This window comes from Vipera berus, assembly GCF_964194415.1.
Source record: "Vipera berus genome assembly, chromosome: 3".
Classification (NCBI taxonomy): domain Eukaryota; kingdom Metazoa; phylum Chordata; class Lepidosauria; order Squamata; family Viperidae; genus Vipera; species Vipera berus.
Window position 1 is genome coordinate 13,864,463 of NC_138204.1, and position 21,841 is coordinate 13,886,303.

At 39.1% G+C, this 21,841-nt stretch overlaps 1 protein-coding gene across 1 annotated transcript; it reads right to left on the minus strand.

Moving 5' to 3' along the window:
• Nucleotides 1-134: 134 nt before the first annotated feature.
• On the minus strand, nucleotides 135-20,176 carry ZNF831 (zinc finger protein 831; the record flags this gene model as incomplete). Its single annotated transcript, XM_081323644.1, has 4 exons — nucleotides 135-1,326; nucleotides 2,431-6,561; nucleotides 7,263-7,276; nucleotides 19,981-20,176. 4 exons carry the CDS (start codon nucleotides 20,174-20,176, stop codon nucleotides 1,189-1,191), a joined length of 4,479 nt encoding a protein of 1,492 aa, XP_081179770.1. The 3' UTR covers nucleotides 135-1,188.
• Between the last annotated feature and the right edge of the window lie 1,665 nt (nucleotides 20,177-21,841).

The window sequence follows — 21,841 nt, forward strand, 5'->3', positions numbered from 1 at the left end:
TCAGCTACCATTACACAAGCCTCATGATTTTATCCAACCTGAGCAAGGCTTTTTTGGAACGGTTTTTGCATCAACTTTAAACTTCAGGAGAAATAAAATCATTTTTTTTCAAATACTAGCATTACAACCCACACTGATGAAATGTAAAAACAAAAGATGTCCTATTTGATGCTTTCAGCATTAAAACATCTGCTCTTTCTTCCCTCTCTGTGTTCTCTTTTTCCTATTAATATTTCCATTATGCTTTTCTGCAAGGAAAGAAAGAAAAAAAATGTAGAGAAACCAAATAATAATATAGGTAGTCCTCGACTTACGAGTGTAATGGAGCCTGCACATTCCACTCGTAACTCAAAAACTCGTAGAGTGAATCTTGTACCTCGAACGAGATCATTCCCTTGCTCGTTAAAACGCACGCAGCTCATTAAGTGCACATGAGGTATCTGAGGATGGGGAAGGCCATGGGGGCCTAATGATGGAACAGGCCCACAAGGCCTCCCCGACCCACTAAGATACCTCATGCTTCCCCCTCCATTCTTGCCGTACTGGACTCACTTACCTTGAAAAAATCTGTCTCCTTTCTGCCACAGTTCCTTGCTTTTGAGGGACAGGGGAGTTGATGGAAGCTCCTGAGTGCCCTAATATCGTGCAAGTTCAGGCACCAATCCTCTTTCGCATAGACTGGGTGCCTGAATTCTTGCGCTGTTTGTGGTTATTAGTTATCTCATAAAGAGCAGACAAAGCAACAAATGTGAAGGGAGAGGAATTTCCTAATTCTTTAATCATGGGTTGGGCACATGATAAAATGTATGCCATGATGCAAAGGCTAAAACTTAGTTACTTCTAGCACAAGTAGGATAGGATTTCTGTCATAATGTTACTGTGTGCAGGTTACTGTATTGAAGATATTTGTCCCATTGCCCCTTGACAACAACAGGTTATGGCATACATGACATCTGAAATCATAAGATAATAGTTAATCCAGGAACTTAAATCTTTTAAACATTAGTGCATTACTTTTGTTAGTGTTACTACTTCTACAGCACAATCCATGTAAGTGTCCTATTTTCTAAAATAAAATTTTGAGAAATTCTCCACACAAAGTTTTCCCATCATATTGTTCAGTTATAAATGTTACTGATAGTCAAAGAAAAATTGTTTTTCTAAGACGAAGGCTAGACTTCGCATTTCTTACCGCTTGGGGTTGACCTTCACCTTTATCCTTTTTAAGTTTCTCTTTTCTCGCCTTTTGTAAAGTTTTTCTTTTTTCTTCTCTACTTCTGGGATGTTTTTGGAGGCTTCCTGAGCACCACTACTTGAAAAGTACCTCTGTGAATGAAAGAAATGAGTAAAATTGCATGACAAGTATCAAGTGTAAACAATGGCACAAAACATGAAAACAGTGGAACAGTGTGTCTCCTCTCAAAAGAATGTTGGATATAGTTGTGATTCTTCTGTTATGTTACTATTCTGTATTGGGAATTTGTATATTGTACTGTTTATTGTAAAGACTTTTTTCCCCTTCTCTGATTTCTTCTTATGCTGCATACCACCCAGAGTCACAGTGGTTGAGTTGGGCAGCCTATTAAATCTTACAAAGAAAACATTTCCCTCTTGTGAGAGCCACCGTGGCACTGCAATGCTGTCCTTGTAATGCCAGAAAAAGACACGTTTATTCTTCCAATTTGAAATGTGTTTTCTTTTATTCTAATTACAGCACATATTATTCGTAACTATCTCACTTTTGCAAAGGAATGAGAATGGTTCTCTGCTTTCCAGAAGAGCACCCAGAGGATCAGAACGATGGGACTCTGTCTTCCCACTGCCACATACCTTCTTCTGAGCTGGCCGCAAACTGATTACGGAACAAATGGGGTATTCGAAAGCATCTCTAATGTGGCAGGAGGCTGATTTCTATAACGGACAGTTCACAGATTGTTTCTGAGTTAGATAAATGTCAGAGAGAACCTCCCTTCTGGCAAATTGGGTGAGTTGAATGGCTAATAAATTTAAGATGATCCGGATCATGATAAATACATAACCTTTGTGGCAACATTTTCTCAAAACTCCAAGAAAGATTACCTACATTGTTCTACCCCAGGGGTAGGCAACCTTGGCTCTTTTATGACTCATGGACTTCAACTCCCAGAATTCCTGAGCCAGCCACGCTGAGGGGAAAGAGAGAGGTTTCCAAGCTGAGCCATGCTGGCTCAGGAATTCTGGGAGTTGAAGTCCATGAGTCATAAAAGAGCCAAGGTTGCCTACCCCTGTTCTAACCTAATGGTTCAACCTATAATCATCTTATTACGCTGAATCCACAAGGTGGTACAGCAGCTTCCTCTTAACCTGCATTCCCATTTTATTCTAAAGCTAAATCATAATCATCCAACAGCATCCCTCTGTCTAGGAATAGGAAAAGCATAAAGCCATTACCTTCTCTGTTTCCTGCCTTTGTGGAGAAGAGACCAGAGCTTGGGGGTTTTCAATTCCCCAGCCTTCCCTAGCAGCCTTCCCATGGCTTTTCATTCTGCATATCGACCGTCCACGTTTTGAAATGAAGTTTTCATTCATATACAAAGAAGAATATGCAGAATCTTTCATTTCCTTTTGCTCAATAGGAAGAGGGAGGCTTCTTGATAGGCAACACCAAGTCAGCTGAGGCTCCGCATTTAGAGTTGGGAAGGATAGGTTCAGACTTGGGAGTTGTAAGTTTCCTGCAGGAGATTCTCTGCTTAACTGGGGCTGAGAGAAAGTCTCCTTTGGTTGAGTACACAGCACATGACAATAAAGCATACTTGAAGAATGGCAAAGACATTTCGGACTATTAACTGAACAGGAGGGGAATTCTTCAAATCCTGGCAAATGGTTAGTCTCCAGTTGCCATTCCTTGGCTTCCTTCTCACTACTTTCACACAAAACTGCCCTTTCCACCAATGAAGAGAGTGAAATTACTGAACTCTTCGCTGATTGTATTAACTTTAAGGCTGAATTTTGTCCAGTCATATCTGATGATATGAAAAGCCCTCCTGTATAAATAGTGGTGAAGCATACTTTCCTCCCAGGAATGTGTGATGTGCAAGCAACTATACATTCATCCTCTTTTGTTATCAATCTTTGATCGCCTAAGTTGTCTCTGCTGTCTCCTTTACATGTTTCTTTAACTTTCCCGCTTGCACTTTGAAGGTGACATTTTTGATCGACCATGGTTGAAATTGTTGTTGCTTCAAGGAGAGCTGGTGCAGAAGCTACCAAAGGTGTCCACGCTGTGTGGACATCCCATTTTAGCTCTTTTCTTCTAGCTGAATGACTCAGATCCAATTGCAAAGGGCACAAAGATATATCAATGGAACTACTATCAAGTAGTTTACTGTTACAGGCAGGATATGGGGAAATGGTTGAGCTGCTTGGCAAGGTAACATACGGTACATTTTCTGGCTCTCTTGTAAGAAACAAAGGCACACCTATATTGTTTCCTCCTTGTGAATATTTTAAGATGTACTTTGGAAGAAAATTGTTTTTCTTTAGATGAGAAATCACTTGATTTCTTACCACATGCTGAGTGTGGGTTGGTGCTGAGTCTCTACAGTTTGATAATTCTTCTGCTGCTGCTGTTAGGGGAGATGTCAGCTTTTTTATTGCAAACAAATCACTGGTGTGTTCCTCTGTTACACTGGTCTCGAATTGTTCAGGAAGCGACGTCACAGATATACTTGCTGTATCTGTTTGACTTACAATACAATCCCTATTATTAGATACTGCTACAGAGTGTTGGATTCCTTCCTCACACTGCATACTGCTTCCTGAAGCAGGAGTTCCTACCATTACTGTCCATTTTCCTTCCTTACCTGAGTGCTCTGCTGATTCTGCAGCAACTAAATTAAGATTGTAACAATCTATCAGTTTCACAACCAACTCGGTTGAACAACTATTTTTAAATGTTCTGTCTTCTATGTTTTTCAGTTTATCCACCTTAGGCTTTTTTCTTTCTGAGGGTAACTTCTGAGATTCATATACTAACTCACTGGCGTTGCCCTGTGGTGCTGATAAAGCTGTGTGTCCGAGGTGGGCAATTTCTTTCCTCCTGCACCCTTTTCTATTAGCTTCCGTATCCTCATATTTTTGTACACATTCAGTAATGTGTCCATTTTCTAAGTCATGATCATGCCGAGTAGCAAGGTTCAGCTGAGTTTGCTTAAGTTGGACTTTCAATTTACAGCCTTTACTTAAAGGCAGAGCTTTACTATTACCACTCTGCTTGTGTTTTGAAACACGCAAGTCTCTGCATTGATGTCCAGCAAACGATATTTCACTTGCCATGCTGTGTTGTTCACAATCACCAACTGAACACGTTTCTCTTAATTCTGCCAATCTTCTTGAATTCTCCTGAGAAAAAGTAGGGTGACAAACAGGGCTAGCTTTGGAATGGCTTTCCAATGCGTCAGGATTTGCCTTTGCAGTAACATCTACTAGTGATGAAATTGCATTTTCAGTTACAGAGGTTCTGCCTTCTCTCGACAATGTAATTTCCTCCCCACAGGCAGTTTCCTTGATAGCTGAATAAATGTTTGAAACATTTGTTACATTACCTTTTTGTTTTTTGGCTGATTGACTGCTTTTCATTTTCTGATAAATTTTCTTAAATGACTCGTCCCCATAAACTTGCCATTTCTCCTCAGAAAACATTTTCAATTTTCTTTGACTTGGTTTCTTATTCTTGCTGTTCACTCCTTCCACCCCAGCCTCAGATTTTTGTTTACCATTTTTCTCCTCTAAAGAGGATGAAGATTCATTCATATAATTTAATGGCACATCATCCACTGCCACCTGTCTAACAAGTGCCCGGGGGTGGCTGTTAAGAACATTTGTCATATTTGTGTCTAAATTGCTGCTATGCAACAAGCCAGAAAAACCCACATCTGGAGACACTCTAGTGAAAGAAGATAATTTTGAACTATTTGCCTGGTCCTGCATCTTCCTTGTACTCTCAATAAAAGGCAGAGAGTTACTTCTTGTAACAGGCACACAGTCAATGGTTGTTGAGAATTGAGTGGGAACTGAGTGAAAAAACAATGGCTTAGTCTTTTCCGCAGGAGTGAAGATAGACTTGGCTGAGCGCAGAGAAATATTCTTTTTCTTGCTGGTGTCCAGAGGCCGTATATCAAAATGGAATGAGTCTTTATACATGTAAGGCATTGGCAAGTCAATGCTTCCTTGTTTGGATAGAATTGTTTTCCTGGGCCTAACACTGTCCAACTGGGTGTCATCCACAACTGCTTTATTATGAGATATTAGCCTTGAGATATGCTCTTCCAACCTTTTTTTCTCCAGGGTTACGGTTCCTGTTGCTTTCTCCGTTGAATCTACTTTTGAGAAAGTGTAGGTCATGCATTTATTGATGACAGCCACATCATCTTCTGACTCTGTGCTATGTTCACAAAGACTGTGCAGAAAGCCAGGCGAGGGTGTTTGATGTTCCACACTATCAGAGCGTGACAGATAACCCGAGTCAGTGCTCTCACACTTTTTTAGCTTGGTGTCCACAGATCTGCTGTTCCACAGCTTCTCTGAATACAGAGCTTGCTGTCTCTGTAGCTGACTGTGTTTGCTTCCTGTTGGAGACCTTTGATCCTGGGTCTTCTTTCTCTGAGGTAAATCTGTGGCATCTCTGGTGGTCTCTTTTTCAAAGACATTCTGATTAATTTCTCCATGACAAAAGTTACCTGTTTTCATCCTCTGACTTTCCGATACAAGGAGTGTTTCTGATAACGAAGCAGCAAGAATATGTTTGTCACTGAGCTCTGAAGCAGCAGATCTAATCCTTGCACTTGGGTGGACATCACTTTTATCGTGAGGTTCTGTAGTCTGGGTGGATGCAACGATCTCAGTCAGCTTCTCATTCTCTTCAAATAGACTACTGCTATCAGATTCTGAAGGCACCCTGGCATTATTGACATGTGTCTGAGTTCTCCTGTGTTTATACAGATTGCTTTGAGTTTTAAACGCAATGCCACATGTCGTACATGGAAAAGGCCTCTCACCTGTATGTGATCGCATATGTTTTTCAAGGACACTTGGCTTCAGACAGTCACGCCCACAATGTTTACAGAGGTACCTCCCAGAACTTTTGGCCTTCCCTGGGCTTCCAGCTGGTGCACATGGAGAAGAACTTTGTGGCAAAAGTGAAAAATGACTAACTACGTTTATTGTACTGGGTTGTTTCTGAATGATTGCCTGAAGTTGATCTGTCCCTTCTGAATGCAAAAGTGGATTGAAGATTAAAGGTAAATTACTATTGTCTAGGTTGATATTTGTCTGGACTCTGGAAAGTTTATGGTTTGATTGAACAGGCTGGTAAAAAGGAATAGTTAGCGCTTTCAAATATACAGTTTGAGCAATTGCTTGTTCTGGCTGGAGAATCATGGGACTCAGCAAGAGATCTGATGCTGCTGGAATGGCCTGAAGGCAGGAGAGTTGAACTGGTGGGTCTTCTAAGGAAACAGGTGGACAAGGAAGTCTCTGACCCTCCATTTCCTTTAGATGTTCCAACGCTGTATTTGGGCCTATCTGTGGGGAATACAAAGAACACCTACATTTGAAATCTGAACACAATTTTCCTTGCTTTTAGAAATAGGTCCGGACTACATTGATACCAAGTCACTACATGAACACATATTAACCGATATATACATTCATCAATGATGAATTTTTTTAAAGTATCTTCTCTTAAAAGACATCACAGGCATACAAATTATTATCTAATACACATTTCTACATACTTAGCAACAGAGGTTTTGGGCTCCACTATGTCGTTAAGTTGTAGACTACCTGTATAAGATTTTATTATTTTTATTCAAATAAAAATTGTATTGTGATATATTATTAGTTGCTTATAACAAAAATGAAGATACCATGTTTCCCCAAAAATAAGACCTGTCCCGAAAATAAGCCTTAGCTTGATTTTTACGTGTGCACCTAATATAAGGCCTACCCCCAAAATAAGCCCTAGTTAAGACTCCACCCACTCCATCCAACCATCTGGTTGCACAAGGTGAGGTGAGGTGAGGTGAGGCACACACATAAAAATCAAGCTAGGGTGGGGGTTGCAACTGTCCCTTGCACCTCGCACCCATGCACCTCAGCCCCCCAGCGACCTCCCCCTGCCCATTCAATGACCCAGCTGCCATCCCGCCTCTTTCCTTTCACTCCCCTCCCGAGCAGGACTGCCATGCTATGGAGGATGGGTGGAGGAGGCTCAGTCCCCTTACCTGGTCCCCCTCCGCTGTTTCAGAGACAGGGGGCAATGACAGCAAAAGGCCTCTGCCACTGCACATCAGCTCCGTCCACCACTGGAGGGACTTTCTTTGATCCCTCCAACCCTGCCCCGCAGATCATCTACTTGGCAGCCGCCATCACCGCCGCCTCCTCCTCCACCTTCCACTTTGGTCCTGTGGTCTGGTCCCCTTCACCATTTCAATGGTGACAGAAAGCCAAATGTTCAGGCACCATTGGAGGGAAATGAAACTTACGGATGGGAGCAATTAAAATTGAATCAATACATCCTCTTCTAGAATACAAATAGACATTGGCAGCATTCAATTATCAATATACTTGAAACCATCATTCAAGGGCTCCTTTTAGTAATAATCAGTTATATATACATGACTACAAATAAAAGATTCTCAAGAGAGGATCAGGTTTAATGAACCAAAGCTCAAAGCACCTTTTGAAATAAAATGAAAAATGATAAAGGCACAACATAATTATAATAGATATTTAAAAGTCATGAATATTACATTATAATACTTAATAACTAGGTCATTCTAAGCTTAACATGCAATATAATAATGAACCCAGGCAAGTTGTACAGGTGTTGGCTTTTAAATAGAGTGCAACAGGAGTGATTTAAATTGTGCCAGGTTCCCATTCAAATCCATACAGATGAAAATTTACATTGAATATATATTGAGCAGCATTTTGAACATGAATTACAGCAAATATTTTCCTGATAGATAAGCAAGAAACAATTCTTAAAAAACCAATAAAATGAAATATTGTGGCAATGGAAACGAGTGTTTTCCATATACTCTGCAATTATTGCTCAGAAAATGTCTAGAAATATTCAAATTTTGAGTAATAACTGAATGTTGGCAGTGCACCTGCTGCTTTTCAAAAAGTCTCTATTAAAAATATCCATACATTACTATCAGAACGTATTAACATTCCTGTAGACTTAAGTTTTTCTATTGACATATTGGCTCTTTCTATTTGTTCATAAGGAAGGTAGGCTATGGAGGCCTATCACTAACTATGGGGAGAATACTAGGAAAAGGCACATCCCCTGTAAGAGAGGTGGTAGCAATAGTAACTAACAAGGAATTACATCAGGGCAGGAAGGCCAGCCAGTATGTACAAACTCAGAGGCTTCCAGGAGAGGTATGAACCCTCTAGGCCAGCCTGTTGCTACAATATGTAGAAAAAAATCTGCATGTTTTGGACTATCAATAGAAAATCTGATTTTATGCACTTCTGTTTGTCATGGCCGTGGAGGGCAGTACAGCTGCATCTAGTCGTCACCCATTTAGCACTGCCCAAGGAGCACATGTAGCTTAAGAAATGCTACAGGCATGGGTGTATTTATCGAATTTACTGAACAGACTGGCTGTTAACATTCTGGGGTGATGATGCCAACACCCTCAAAACAATAGCCTTGGCTTTGGTTTATTCCCCAGCTGAATATTGGGCCAGTGTGTGGCTTAACAGCACCCACACTCAAATGGTCGATGTTCAAATCTGCCAGATAATATGTATTATCTGTGGCACACTGTACACTATTTGGGTACATTGGTTACCAGTATTTAACAATATCACAGTGCACCACATTAGACGACAACAAACTCTCGTTCAGCTATGGTCAAGGATGCTGAACAACAAGGCCCGCCCTGTTCACCAGGGCAATGCATAGCCCATCACAAGATTGAAATCCCGTAGGCCAGCATGGACAACACCTATTTACGTAACATCTACCCAGTTTAATGCCTGGAAAGAGGAATGGTCCAAGATACCTTCTTGTGGTCTGACCATTAGTGTTCCCTCTACCAAACCACTTGGTTTGACCTACCTCGTTTTGTCTGGACAAAATTGAACAGAAGTAGGTGTGATGCTGGAAGAAGTGCCTCTGCCCTGTATCAGTGGGGATGGAAAGATTTCCCTTTGTTGCAAATTGTGGTGCTGATATGCAAACTATTAAATACACTGTGCAAAACTGCCCATGACATGGGTTCCCTGGTTCCCTAGAAGACTTGCACAAAGCAATGCCAGAGGTATAAATGAATTGTACATTCATTTATGAGGCTGTTGCCGTACCCATGTAGACGTTTTGAATATAATTACATGGATTGTGTGTATATGTTTACTTCTCCTCTGTCAGGTTTTCATCATACACAAGATAGATAGATAGATAGATAGATAGATAGATAGATAGATAGATAGATAGATAGATAGATAGATAGATAGATAGATAGATAGATAGATAGATAGATAGATAGATAGATAAAATGAATTAACCAGAAGAAATAAAACCTTAAAATAACATTGCTAAGAGAAGCATCAGCAACTTCAGATATGCTGAAATTATTCCGATAGTTGAAAATGAGAATTTCTTGCTAAAAGAATAAGAGTACAAAATCCAGTCTGCTGCTCAATGTTAAAAAAGACACAAGAAATGCCAGCCTAGTCAAGGAGAGAAGCAACCTAGAACTAAGGAGAAACTTCCTGACAGTTAGAACAATTAATCAGTGGAACAACCTGCCTCCAGAAGTTGTGAATGCTCCAACACTGGAAGTTGTTAAGAAGAGACTGGACAGCCATTTGTCAGAAATGGTATAGGGTTTCCTGCCCGAGCAGGGGGTTGGACTAGATGACCTCTAAGGTCCCTTCCAAATTCATCATCATCATCATCATTATCATCATTATATAAACAGCTTAAAAACATGAAGTAAAAACAAACTTTTATCTTCTAAGTAAAGCCATGAAATAAAGAGACATCTGTTACTTGAGAGAAAAATTATGACAGATCTAGACAAGGTACTAAAATACAAATACATCAATAAAGATATAGTCAAGGGCATTATGTTATTATTGTAACATATGACTATGAAAGTTGGAACAAGTTGGAATGACGAAAACATTGATCCTTTGTCTGGACAAAAATGAACAGAGTTAGGTGTGATGCTGAAGAGACTACCTTGGACTACAAGTAGAAGAAATAATTTAATAGCAGAGAAAATAAAACCAGACTTCACTGGAAGTACAAGTAATGAAGTTATAGCTTCAATATTTTGGACACATAATTGAAAAGAAAAGCCACAAGTCCCTGGCAAAGGAATGATATCTGGAAAAATTAAGGCAATAATGATAGAAGTCAAGGTGTCATTGATGAAAACAGTCAAAAGCTTAAAATAATGTAAAGAAGCAGAATGAACTGTCTTCTCCAGAACAAACTATCTTCAACTTGACCTTTTAGGTCTCTCAGTGTTACATTCATCGCATAACACAAGAGAAATAAAAAACCCAATGGGGTTGTATTCTTTATATTTCAGCATGTTGTAGGAACCCATTATCATAATGTGACTAGCCATCATCACTATAATATAGTTTGTGAGATCAAATTTGGGTCAGTCACCAGAATACTAAACCTCTGGTCCCAGTGACCGACCAAAATTCAATCTCACATCTTTATTTGCCTTCATTCTTGTATAATCTATATCAGGGGTAGGCAACCTTGGCTCTTTTATGACTCATGGACTTCAACTCCCAGAATCCCTGAGCCAACTATGCTGAGGGGAAAGGGAGAGGTTTCCAAGCTGAGCCATGCTGGCTCAGGAATTCTGGGAGTTGAAGTCCACGAGTTATAAGAGCCAGGGTTGCCTACCCCTGATATAGATTATTTGTTGGCTATGCCATATTATATATCAACTTTGTTTTGACAACTAGGCTTAGGACTGTTTAATATGTTGTATGAATATAATCATATTCAGTGTGGATCAATGATGATCTTACCTGCTCCTGATCTATTTTATTATATTAATTATCACATACGGAGTTAATACCATAGGCCAATATACAAAATGGTGACGATAACTCAGCAAGATTAGTGCCTCATTTTAAGTACTTTGCAAAATGTATAACATGCATCAAACCTGTATCACTACAGGTCGTATATCTTACCCACACATAAAAGCAAATTATGCCAATTAAACAATAGTTAATATGGATAATTTCGGGATCACTTCTTCAAGTAGAATTTATTTGTTTTAAAGTCAGGGGAAGGATGCTAAGGAAACTAACTCTATGAAAATTCAAGGGGACATGACTGAGGTTTGCCATTTCCTCCCAGAGATGTACTTAACAACCCTCCACCCCACCAATATCCACATACCATTAGCCTTCCACAAGGCAGTCAAATCTGTGGTTTGAACACAACATTCAGAGGTTAGAACTGTTGGGGTTTGGCAGAGCGGGTGACCATCTGCATTCTAAATGTATTGTTTCTGTTGACTTGATGTTGATTTTCATATGTACATTAAACTACCAGCACTCATATTAAGCTAAATATAAAAATCTTCTAATAAATATACAAAATATATGGATTCTGGCATTCTAAATATGTCATGGCTGGTATCCTAAAATCATTTTCTGGTGAGTAATAGTGTTCATGGGCAGCAGTTTTACGACAATGTCAACCTTATGAATGGCTCTCATGATTACTCTGGCATATATATGCAAACTTTCATGTAACTGAAAAGTGAAAAGCATACAGTACTTGAAAATTAAAAAATGGTGATTTACATTTGTATTAACAACAGACTCAAGCTATGGTAATTTGCTTCTAAAAGGAAAACACTGAGCTCAGTAACAATACAGATGGTGTGAAGCAGCCCATACTCTTAGCTGATGACAGTACTCTTAATATTTTCCAAAACAAGCTGATTTTATCTTTCTTTGTGGTATCCGGTGTTTTGCATATTTCAGTCTGATCCTCTTGACTCTGTAAGTTCTGAGATTCTTTTAAGGGACAGTCATTCTCTTTCTTTGCACGCAGATGCATTTTACACACCCACTCAATGCTTAAACCAGAACGTGCCAGTTCAGGAAACAGAGTACCCTTTGCAGATATAAAGCATGCTGGTATTAAAAGCTTTCCACTGAAGGTAACACACCTTATTTACTATTCAAATAGAAAGGCTCTCCATTTTCCGCTTATGGTTTGTTGTTGTTGTTTTGAGATACACTAAAGAGATACATTAAAAAATATAACTGAAGCAGCGAATTCTGTCCTATCACTATATTTGGCCCACTAGGCCTATCTATGATAACTGAATGGAACCTCATGATGTACAGTGATGCCCTGCCAATGTGAACTAAAAAGAGAAAACTACTGTAATTAATGAACTCCACTAGTCTCCGCCAGTAAAATCAGGGTGCTGTACACCGCAATGCAACAAACCTGAAGAGCTAGAAATTAATCACCAATAGATATGTTAGATATGTTATTGAGGGACGACAAAATTACTTATCAGGACTCATTTTTATACAGCATTAAATCAGGCAACTATCTCTAATTGTCTTCAAAAGCAATGAAGAATCCCAGTGAGGAATGAACTAAAATGGCAGTACTAACATTGTAAATATTTTTAACACTTTTAATAAAGTATTTTGTTTTTGCCAAAACTGTTAAGATATGCCCATTCTGATTTTTTTCTACATTAATAAGAACTCTAGGAATTTCTATTCTTTTATCGCAAAATCCAGTATACAGAATTGTAAGCTGCTCAGAGTCACGTGATAGTGAGATAGACTGCATATAAATGTCATAAATAAAATAAAATAAATTTGTGAAAAAATGTAGCCAGAAGAGGTTGTGAAGATAAGATGCTATTCCATGCAACAAGTAGCATAAAACGGAAAAATGGTTAGTCTGTAAGTGTTCTAGAATGAAAAAGAAATGAATGCTCATTTTGAAGGGCATCTGCTTTTTATTTTTAGCAAGAGAATGAGCAGGCTTAGCAATAATTGGCTTTATACAGTACATTGTTTTTTCCCCCTGGGAGGAAATGATTGCTGGCATGCAAAATAACTGACAACTTCTGATGTGTCTGTGAATGGATAGTAATGTGTTTTACAACAGCAGAAATATTAGGAGGTAACTGGTTGATATCTAGGATGCTGACAGCAACCTGTGTCAACCATTAGTGCCAGTCAGTTTGAGTGTTCATATTTAATGAATAAAAGTTATATAATAATAATAATAATTGCCTTAGGTGCAATCCCAAAACAACTGGAGCACCACTTGAACACCATTGGCTTTGACAAATTTGCCATTAGTCAATTGCAAAAGGCGGCCTTACTAGGAACTGCTTCCATCCTGCGACAATATCTGTAATACCATCAAACATCCACATCTCCCTATCCCAGGTCCTTGGTAAGGACTCGATAGGCAGACAAAAATCCCAAATCCAGTCTCAACATCTGTGCGATGATCAATAATAATAACAATATTAATAATAATAACTACAATAACAACAACCATGAGTGCAATTCCAAAACTGGGTCACCACTTGACACCATTGGCATTGACAAATTCGCCATCAATCAATTACAAAAGGCGGCCTTACTAGAAACAGCTTTCATCATGCAATGATATCTGTAATACCATCAATTCAAAAAACATGCACATCTGCCTGTCCCTGGTCCTTGGTAAGGACTCAATAGGTAGACAAAAATGCCAAATCCAGTCTGAACATCTGGCTGACTGTGCGATGAATAATAATAATAATAATAACAACAACAACAACAACAACAACAACAACAACAGTAGTAGTAATAACAACATACACAGCATGACCCTATGGAACACTCTACCACTGCTCTCATCCTTTTTTCCCAGAAAGTATTAAAACGTAAGTTTTGCCAGTTCACTTGGAACCCCAAGGAGTGGTTAATGGGGTAAGAAGGCCTCATCTTTATACCATCCATCTCTTGGTTCCTGTTTTTTTGCATAGTTTTAAATTTCTAATTTGGATGCTTTAAAATTTTTAACTGTTTTTCCATTATATTTTTTATGATTTGCAAGTCACATAGAGTCACCTTATTGGGGAGCTGGGTGGCATAATATATATATAAATTTAATAGTAATAGTAATAGTAATAGTAATAGTAATAGTAATAGTAATAATAATAATAATAATAATAATAATAATAATAATAACAACAACAACAACAACAACAATTACACACACACACTTAATAAATAAATAAAATAAAATGTATTAGATAATAAGTATCACAAAGAATAGCTAGCAATCTCTTGATTTATTTTTTGAATGACTAGGACTAAAGTCATTCTGGATTAAGCCTCTTTCAGCTGATTCACAACTGATTAACGACTTGAGTATTTTTTTCAAGTATTTTTCTTCAATTTCAACCCCTAAGAATGGAAGACATTGGTGGAAAGATATTATGTCTGGGTCTCAATTTACTAATTGAAAAAGGAATAATCTATTTTGTGCATTCTCTGTTTATATTTAAATCAAATATGCAACCACGATTGTATCAATTTTTCCCCTTTCCCACTGGAAAAAGCATTCCTCATAAACAGCCGTTTACAAAATGCTCACTAATGTTTCCAAGATGTATATTGGTAGCCCTTCTGATTTGCATATAGAAGGGGGCTACACTTAAACCTTGGTTTTCCAGATAAAACTGAGAAAGATTATAGTGTATGGTTTCTGGAGAGCTGTTGCCAATTCATGGGTCTGATACAGCATAAAACTCTCATTTTCCTGTTCTGACTGACCTAGTCACCCAGGTGACTTTCATGCCTGGTTTCTAACCTGGTGCCTTAACCAGTTGCGACCCTATCTGGACCGAGATGCCCTACGCACAGTCACCTGTGCGTTCGTGACCTCTCAGTTAGACTACTGCAACGCTCTCTATATGGGGCTGCCCTCGAGGACCACTCGGAGGCTTCAGCTGGTGCAGAATGCTGCTGCGCGAGTTGTGATGGGGGTTTCCCGATACTCCCATGTAACACCTCTACTCCGCGAGCTGCATTGGCTTCCAATTGCCCTCCGGGTGAGATTCAAGGTGCTGGTGATGACCTATAAAGCCCTAAATGGCTTGGGTCTGGGATATTTGAGGGAACACCTGCTGCCGGCATCAAGTTCCCTTCGTCCTGTGCGCTCCCACAGGGAGGGCCTTCTCAGGGTGCCGCCGGTAAAAGACTGCCTGCGGATAACACCCAGGGGGAGGGCCTTCTCAGTGGGTGCGCCTGCCCTTTGGAACCAGCTGCCCGTGGAGCTTAGGACTGCCCCCGACCTTCGTTCATTCCGCCGGGACCTGAAGACCTGACTCTTTGAGCTTTCCGGCCCAGGCTGAGAGTTTTTAATTGGGGTTTTATATTTTTCAGGGATCAAATTTAATTATTTTTAACTGTTTTTAACTTTTGTATTGTACTGACGTTTTAAAATACTTTGTAAACCGCCCTGAGTCCTACGGGAAAAGGGCGGTATATAAATTCAATAAACTTAAACTTAAACTTAACCACTAAATGGCTATTTTAAAGATACTCTGTTTCTAGAAGTTTATCTAACTGGTGTACAGGAGAGCGCCTTCTTTGTTATTCCCTGGATATTAAAGGTATTCTTCAAAGAGATGTCCTTGGTTCATCTAAATCAGTAGTTCCCAACCTTTTCTATATCCCGCACCTCTAGAACACTTCTGATATATTCTCGCACCCCTTACAAAAGTTCAAAATAACGGCAACGAATTATGCATATACACTATAATTTTGAAACTTCTAAACCCAAGGTTTCGTACCTCCTGGAATATCGCCTTGCACTCCCAGAGGGTGCGAGCACCTCCGGTTGGGAACCCCTGATCTAAATATTCAGGAAATGGGTGGAAAGAACATCTTTTGCCCAAAGCTTTTCCATGTAATTGAAATAATGTTCATTTTACTTCAGATTTTAACTTCATTTATTTAAAACATTTATTTATAAGATTTATATAGCTACCTATTTTACATCAAACTCTGTTTCCAACCAATAGTTAAAGCAACACTAATAATAAACAATGTAATACATACATCTATCTATATTTATTTATTAAAAAAATATTTAAAACTTTATGTATAGCTTTATGTGATTAAAAAAAATTGTTAGCAATTTTTGTAAGGCATTTGAGTGTTCCATGTCAGGATGCAAACTGAAGAAATACTAATCAACTACTTGATAAAAAATAGGATATTTTATTCTAAATCACAAACAAATTAAAGAATAAATTTTATGGTAACTGGAACATAAAATTGTGTAATGGACCATCTGCAATCCAGATTCCTACAGTGAGGGAAAAATTTATTGGATCCCCTGCTGATTTTGTACGTTTGCTCACTGACAAAGAAATGATCAGTCTATCATTTTAATGGTAGGTTTATTTTAACAGTGAGAGACAGAATAAAAACAAAAAAAGAACGCATTTCAAAAAAGTTATAAATTGATTTGCATTTTATTGAGTGAAATAAGTATTTGATCCCCTATCAATCAGCAGGATTTCTGGCTCCCAGGTGTCTTTTAAAAGGAGTGCTCCTAATCTCAGCTTGTTACCTGTATAAAAGACATCTGTCCACAGAAGCAATCAGTCAATCAGATTCCAAACTCTCCACCATGGCCAAGACCAACAAACTGTCCAAGGATGTCAGGGACAAGACAGTAGACCTACACAAGGCTGGAATGGGCTACAAGACTATCGTCAAGCAGCTTGGTGAGAAGGTGACAATAGTTGGTGCGATTATTTGCAAATGGAAGAAACACAAAATAACTGTCAATCTCCTTCGGTCTGGGGCTCCGTGCAAGATCTCACCTCGTGGAATTTCAATGATCACGAGAACAGTGAGGAATCAGCCCAGAACTACATGGGAGGATTCTGTCAATGATCTCAAGGCAACTGAGACCATAGTCAACAAGAAAACAATTGATAATACACTACGCAGTGAAAGACTGAAATCCTGCAGCGCCCACAAGGTCCCCCTGCTCAAGAAAGCACATGTACAAGCCCGTCTGAAGTTTGCCAATGAACATCTGAATGATTCAGAGGAGAACTGGGTGAAAGTGTTATGGTCAGATGAGAACAAAACCAAGCTCTTTGGCATCAACTCAACTCGTTGCGTTTGGAGGAGGAGGAATGCTGCCTATGAGCCCAAGAACACCATCCCCACCATCAAACATGGAGATGGAAACATTATGCTTTGGGGGTGTTTTCTGCTAAGGGGACAGGACAACTTCACTGTATCAAAGGGACAATGGACAGGGCCATGTATCATCAGACACTGGGTGAGAACCTCCTTCCCTCAGCCAGGGCATTGAAAATGGGTCGTGGATGGGTATTCCAGCATGACCCAAAACACACGGCCAAGGCAACAAAGGAGTGGCTCAAGAAGAAGCACATTAAGGTCCTGGAGTGGCCTAGCCAATCTCCAGACTTTAATCCCATAGAAAATCTGTGGAGGGAGCTGAAGGTTCAAGCTGCCAAACGTCAGCCTCAAAACTTTAATGACTTGAACAGGATCTGCAAAGAGGAGTGGGACAAAATCCCTCGAGATGTGACCAACTACAAGAAACGTCTGACCTCTGTGATTGCCAGAAAGGGTTTTGCCACCAAGTCTGAGTCATGTTTTGCAAAGGGGTCAAATATTTATTTCACTCATAAAAATGCAATTCAATTTATAACTTTTTTGAAATGTATTTTTCTGGATTTTTTTTGTTTTTATTCTGTCTCTCACTGTTAAAATAAGCCTACCATTAAAATTATAGACTGATCATTTCTTTGTCAGTGGGCAAATGTACAAAATCAGCAGGGGATCAAATAATTCTTTCCCTCACTGTAGAAATCAAAATTGAAAAAAATATTCTTCATGATTCAGATAATTTCAGCATCAATCCAACACTCTTGCAGTTGACTATTAGTCTCTTATTTATTGCATTTGAATGACACAGATTTGAGGGAGAATTCCAGTCCAAGGTAAGAGGTTTGCAGGATACAAGTGCTGTTTTATTCAACTATGTATTTTCCAACCTCACAAAAAAACGTGAATTCCGTAAAATACATCTGCTTCTTCATTTTTCAAGATTACATTTAAATTAGGTCCAGGCAATCTTTTCGGGAATTGTGATTCTCAAATATGAAAAGATAAATTCATAAGAAACCATGAAAGCAATTTGAAAGAGTCTAAAAAGAAAAGGAACTGATTATTGAAGTTTTTTTTTTACTTACTTCCAGATGTGGTTGACTTTAATCATTTCCAATAACTGGGTGCTCTCAAAGACATCATAAATCAAGTGGGTTAGATACTGGTTTAGAATCTTATTTATTATTGTTCTTCTTTATAACAATACCCATGTGTCCTACTTTCTGGTTATTTTAAATAATGCAGGAGCAGATTGGATATTTTAGAGATTTTTTTTGTAAATTTAATAATATGCTTCTTAATTTCAAATGATTTATTCTGTTATATATTTACAGATTTCTACTGAATATATGTAATTATTCCAGAGTTAAAGATATTTGATTTCCCATCCTCAACCTGATGGTCTCAAAATATGTTTGACTACAAATCTGAAAGGTAGAATATTGAATAGGACTGATGTGCAAAATTTTTGTTAACTCCAAAAACTATGCCTTACTAAACAGGAATTTGCTACCCATTTTAAGTCAAAACAGTCTAATCTGGGGATGGACAGATATATTATCCCCCTCCCCAATGCATTTCATCATAGGTAAACTGCTGGGCAAGGTACGGCAAGAGTACCACAGGGTACCATTAAGTGCTGCATGATAAACTTGTAGATTGTTTCCATTTGTTCACATTACAAATGCATCCAGTTATTCTCCTACATTGTTTCACATTTACATATTTGAATTCATCAGGCCCTGAGCCTTCATTCCTACTTAGCACCTTTTTTCTTACAACATATACAGAATTGCTAAGATCCTGTGCTGTCCCAGTCACACACACACACACACACACACACGTAATACTGGTTTAAAGGTAAAGGTAAAGGTTCCCCCGCACATGCATGCTAGTCGTTTCCGACTAGGGGCCGGTGCTCATCTCCGTTTCAAAGCCGAAGAGCCAGCGCTTGTCCGAGGACGTCTCCGTGGTCATGTGTCCGGCATGACTAGACACCAGAGGCGCACGGAACGCTGTTACCTTCCCACCATAGTGGTCCCTATTTTTCTATTTGCATTTTTACGTGCTTTCGAACTGCTAGGTTGGCAGAAGCTGGGACGAGTAACAGGCGCTCACTGTTACGCAGCACTCAGGATTCGACCCACCAAACTGCCAACCTTCTGATCGACAAGCTCAGCGTCCTAACCCACTGAGCCACCGCATCCCTTCAATACTGGTTTAGTGGTTTATTAATATTCTCCAGCAGTTCCCTTCGCCAAAAACCCAGACCTGTCCCCATTTAGTCCAGCCAAACGCAATGCTAAACCAATGCTAGTCCACAGAGCAATGGCCAATGAGTCCACAAGGAGCTTGTCAGTTTTCCAAACAAGATAAATCCACCAGGCAAAATTAAATCCAGAGAAAATACAAGAGGGTTCATGAGCCAAGAAAAGTTCGGAGTCCACAAGGCACGATCCAAAGCCAGGGCATGGTGTCAAATCCAAACCAAGGCAGGAATCACAACGATCAGGAAACACACTGCTAGGAAATGAATACAATATTCCCAGCATTATCTCTGTGTGCTGTGCTAAACAGCCAGCTTCTGGTGCAGCCCATCAAGAGGGATGAGGCTGCCTCCTCACAAGTAGTTGGGCTGAGCTTTGCTGCTCCTGCCTTCTCTCTGCCCTGTGTTCTCTGATCATGTTCAGAAAGCAGTTCCTCTTCTCATCACTGAGCGGTTGCAGCTATGTGCTTTCCCACCTGAAGCCTCAGGACTGTCCTGATGCAGCAGTGCTTCAGCCAAATCACTCTCAGCTGGCTGCTCATCCAGTTTCTTTCCCATCAACCATTCCCCCTCACTTGGACTTTGAGTCCCTGCCTTGGAGTCATTGACCAACTCCCCTCCTGATGTGCCTAGGACTGGTCCATCCTCCTCCGAACTGACAACTACCAACATTATCTCTTCACTTCAGGTGAGGGACAAGCATTACATTGATTTTTCACTTGAAGGGTAAGTTTGTATTCATGAATGATATAATAGATATGCCATGGAAGCAAATCAAAGATTGCATAGGAAAAGGCTCCCTTGCATCAAGCTTAACTCTTGACCACATGACTATGTGATTTGCCCCTACTTTCTTCATAGCCTACAGTCTGAAGTTCCTGGTGTTTCTTATCTCGCTTAGTTGGTGTAACTTCGCTTGGTTCCTCTTGAGAACTGTGACTGGTGGCTTGCCAATGCAGTATGGGTTATATAAAAGATCATTTTAAAATGTAAGCCATCGTTAAAGAGTTGAAGTATACTTAGCTTTTAAATTAATACAATCTGATGTCACCAGCAGCCCTTTTCATTTTGTTGCAATTTGCAAGAAGCTACATTACCATTCATTTATACTTCCACATTCCATCTTATGCCGATAGATACACTGGATAACTTCAGGAAAACGGTCTGCCGTCTGCTTGGTATAACTTGCCATTTTTAAATTCCTATCTTGCCTTTGTTTTCCTAGTATTTCAGTCTTGCACATCCAACCACATTTGTGTAAGCAACCTTTTATAAAACTGTTCGTATTTGCATACAGTTTTCATTACTAAACTGGAGGAAAAATGGTACAGGTTAAGCAAAAGGCTCCCTGCTGAGCTCTGAGCATCATTTACTGGGCTAGTCTTCCTTGTGGTTTCCTTCTTACTCTTCTACTGCCCCTCCCACCCTTGTGATTATTCTTTTCCAAACAAATGGCATCATCATGAAGCAACCAAAAAAAAAGAGAGAAGAGAATTTTCATCTGATCTTGTAGCCACAGAATTGTTTCTTCTACCATGCCAAATTTAACAGCATCTACAGCTCTTACACTGGAGCTAATTAGTAACATACACTGTAATAAATCAATTATTCATTCAGGGCAACAGTATGAAAAATCCCAGAAGATTTTTCAAAACACCCAATTTTTTTAACTTCATAATACTGGAAAAAATAAAATATTCTTCCATTTGAAAATAACATTTTCAAAATTAAAAAATGCATATTTTTCTTTAAATATGGCTCGCATTAGGTTTCTAACAATAGACCTAAAACTGAGGAATTGTGCTTCAAATCTGTCCTCGGCCATAAATTTCTCAGTATGAGTTTGGGATTGTTGGTATCACTGAGACACTAAGAAAAGTGAGTGGGTGGGTGCGGGGTGGGGGGGTTGTGAAATTACTGTTGCCTGCAGATTTAAAACAAACTCCCTCCGTATATCAGAAAAAGTTCAGAAAAATTCCCAGACTTTATTCTATGCATTTTAAAATGTTAATTATTAAAAATAAGTAATGTCATTATACAATCTGCTTTTACATATATATATTTTCTTATTATATAAATGGACCAAAGGTAAAACAAAAGAATCACGGGTACTGGAGTAACTCACATAAAATTAGGCTGTCTGAGAGTTTTCGGCTTTAAAAATAGTTAAGGAACACGACCATGTATGTTGTGAGGAAAGTAGAAATGCATTATTTTTTTCTATAAGTGTAAAACTACAAGCAAGACTCATCTCATGCAGTTGAATGGTGAGAGACTCAGGAGAAGTAAAAATGTTTTTGATCTGCCTAATAACTAAAATTCTATAGATATTTTACG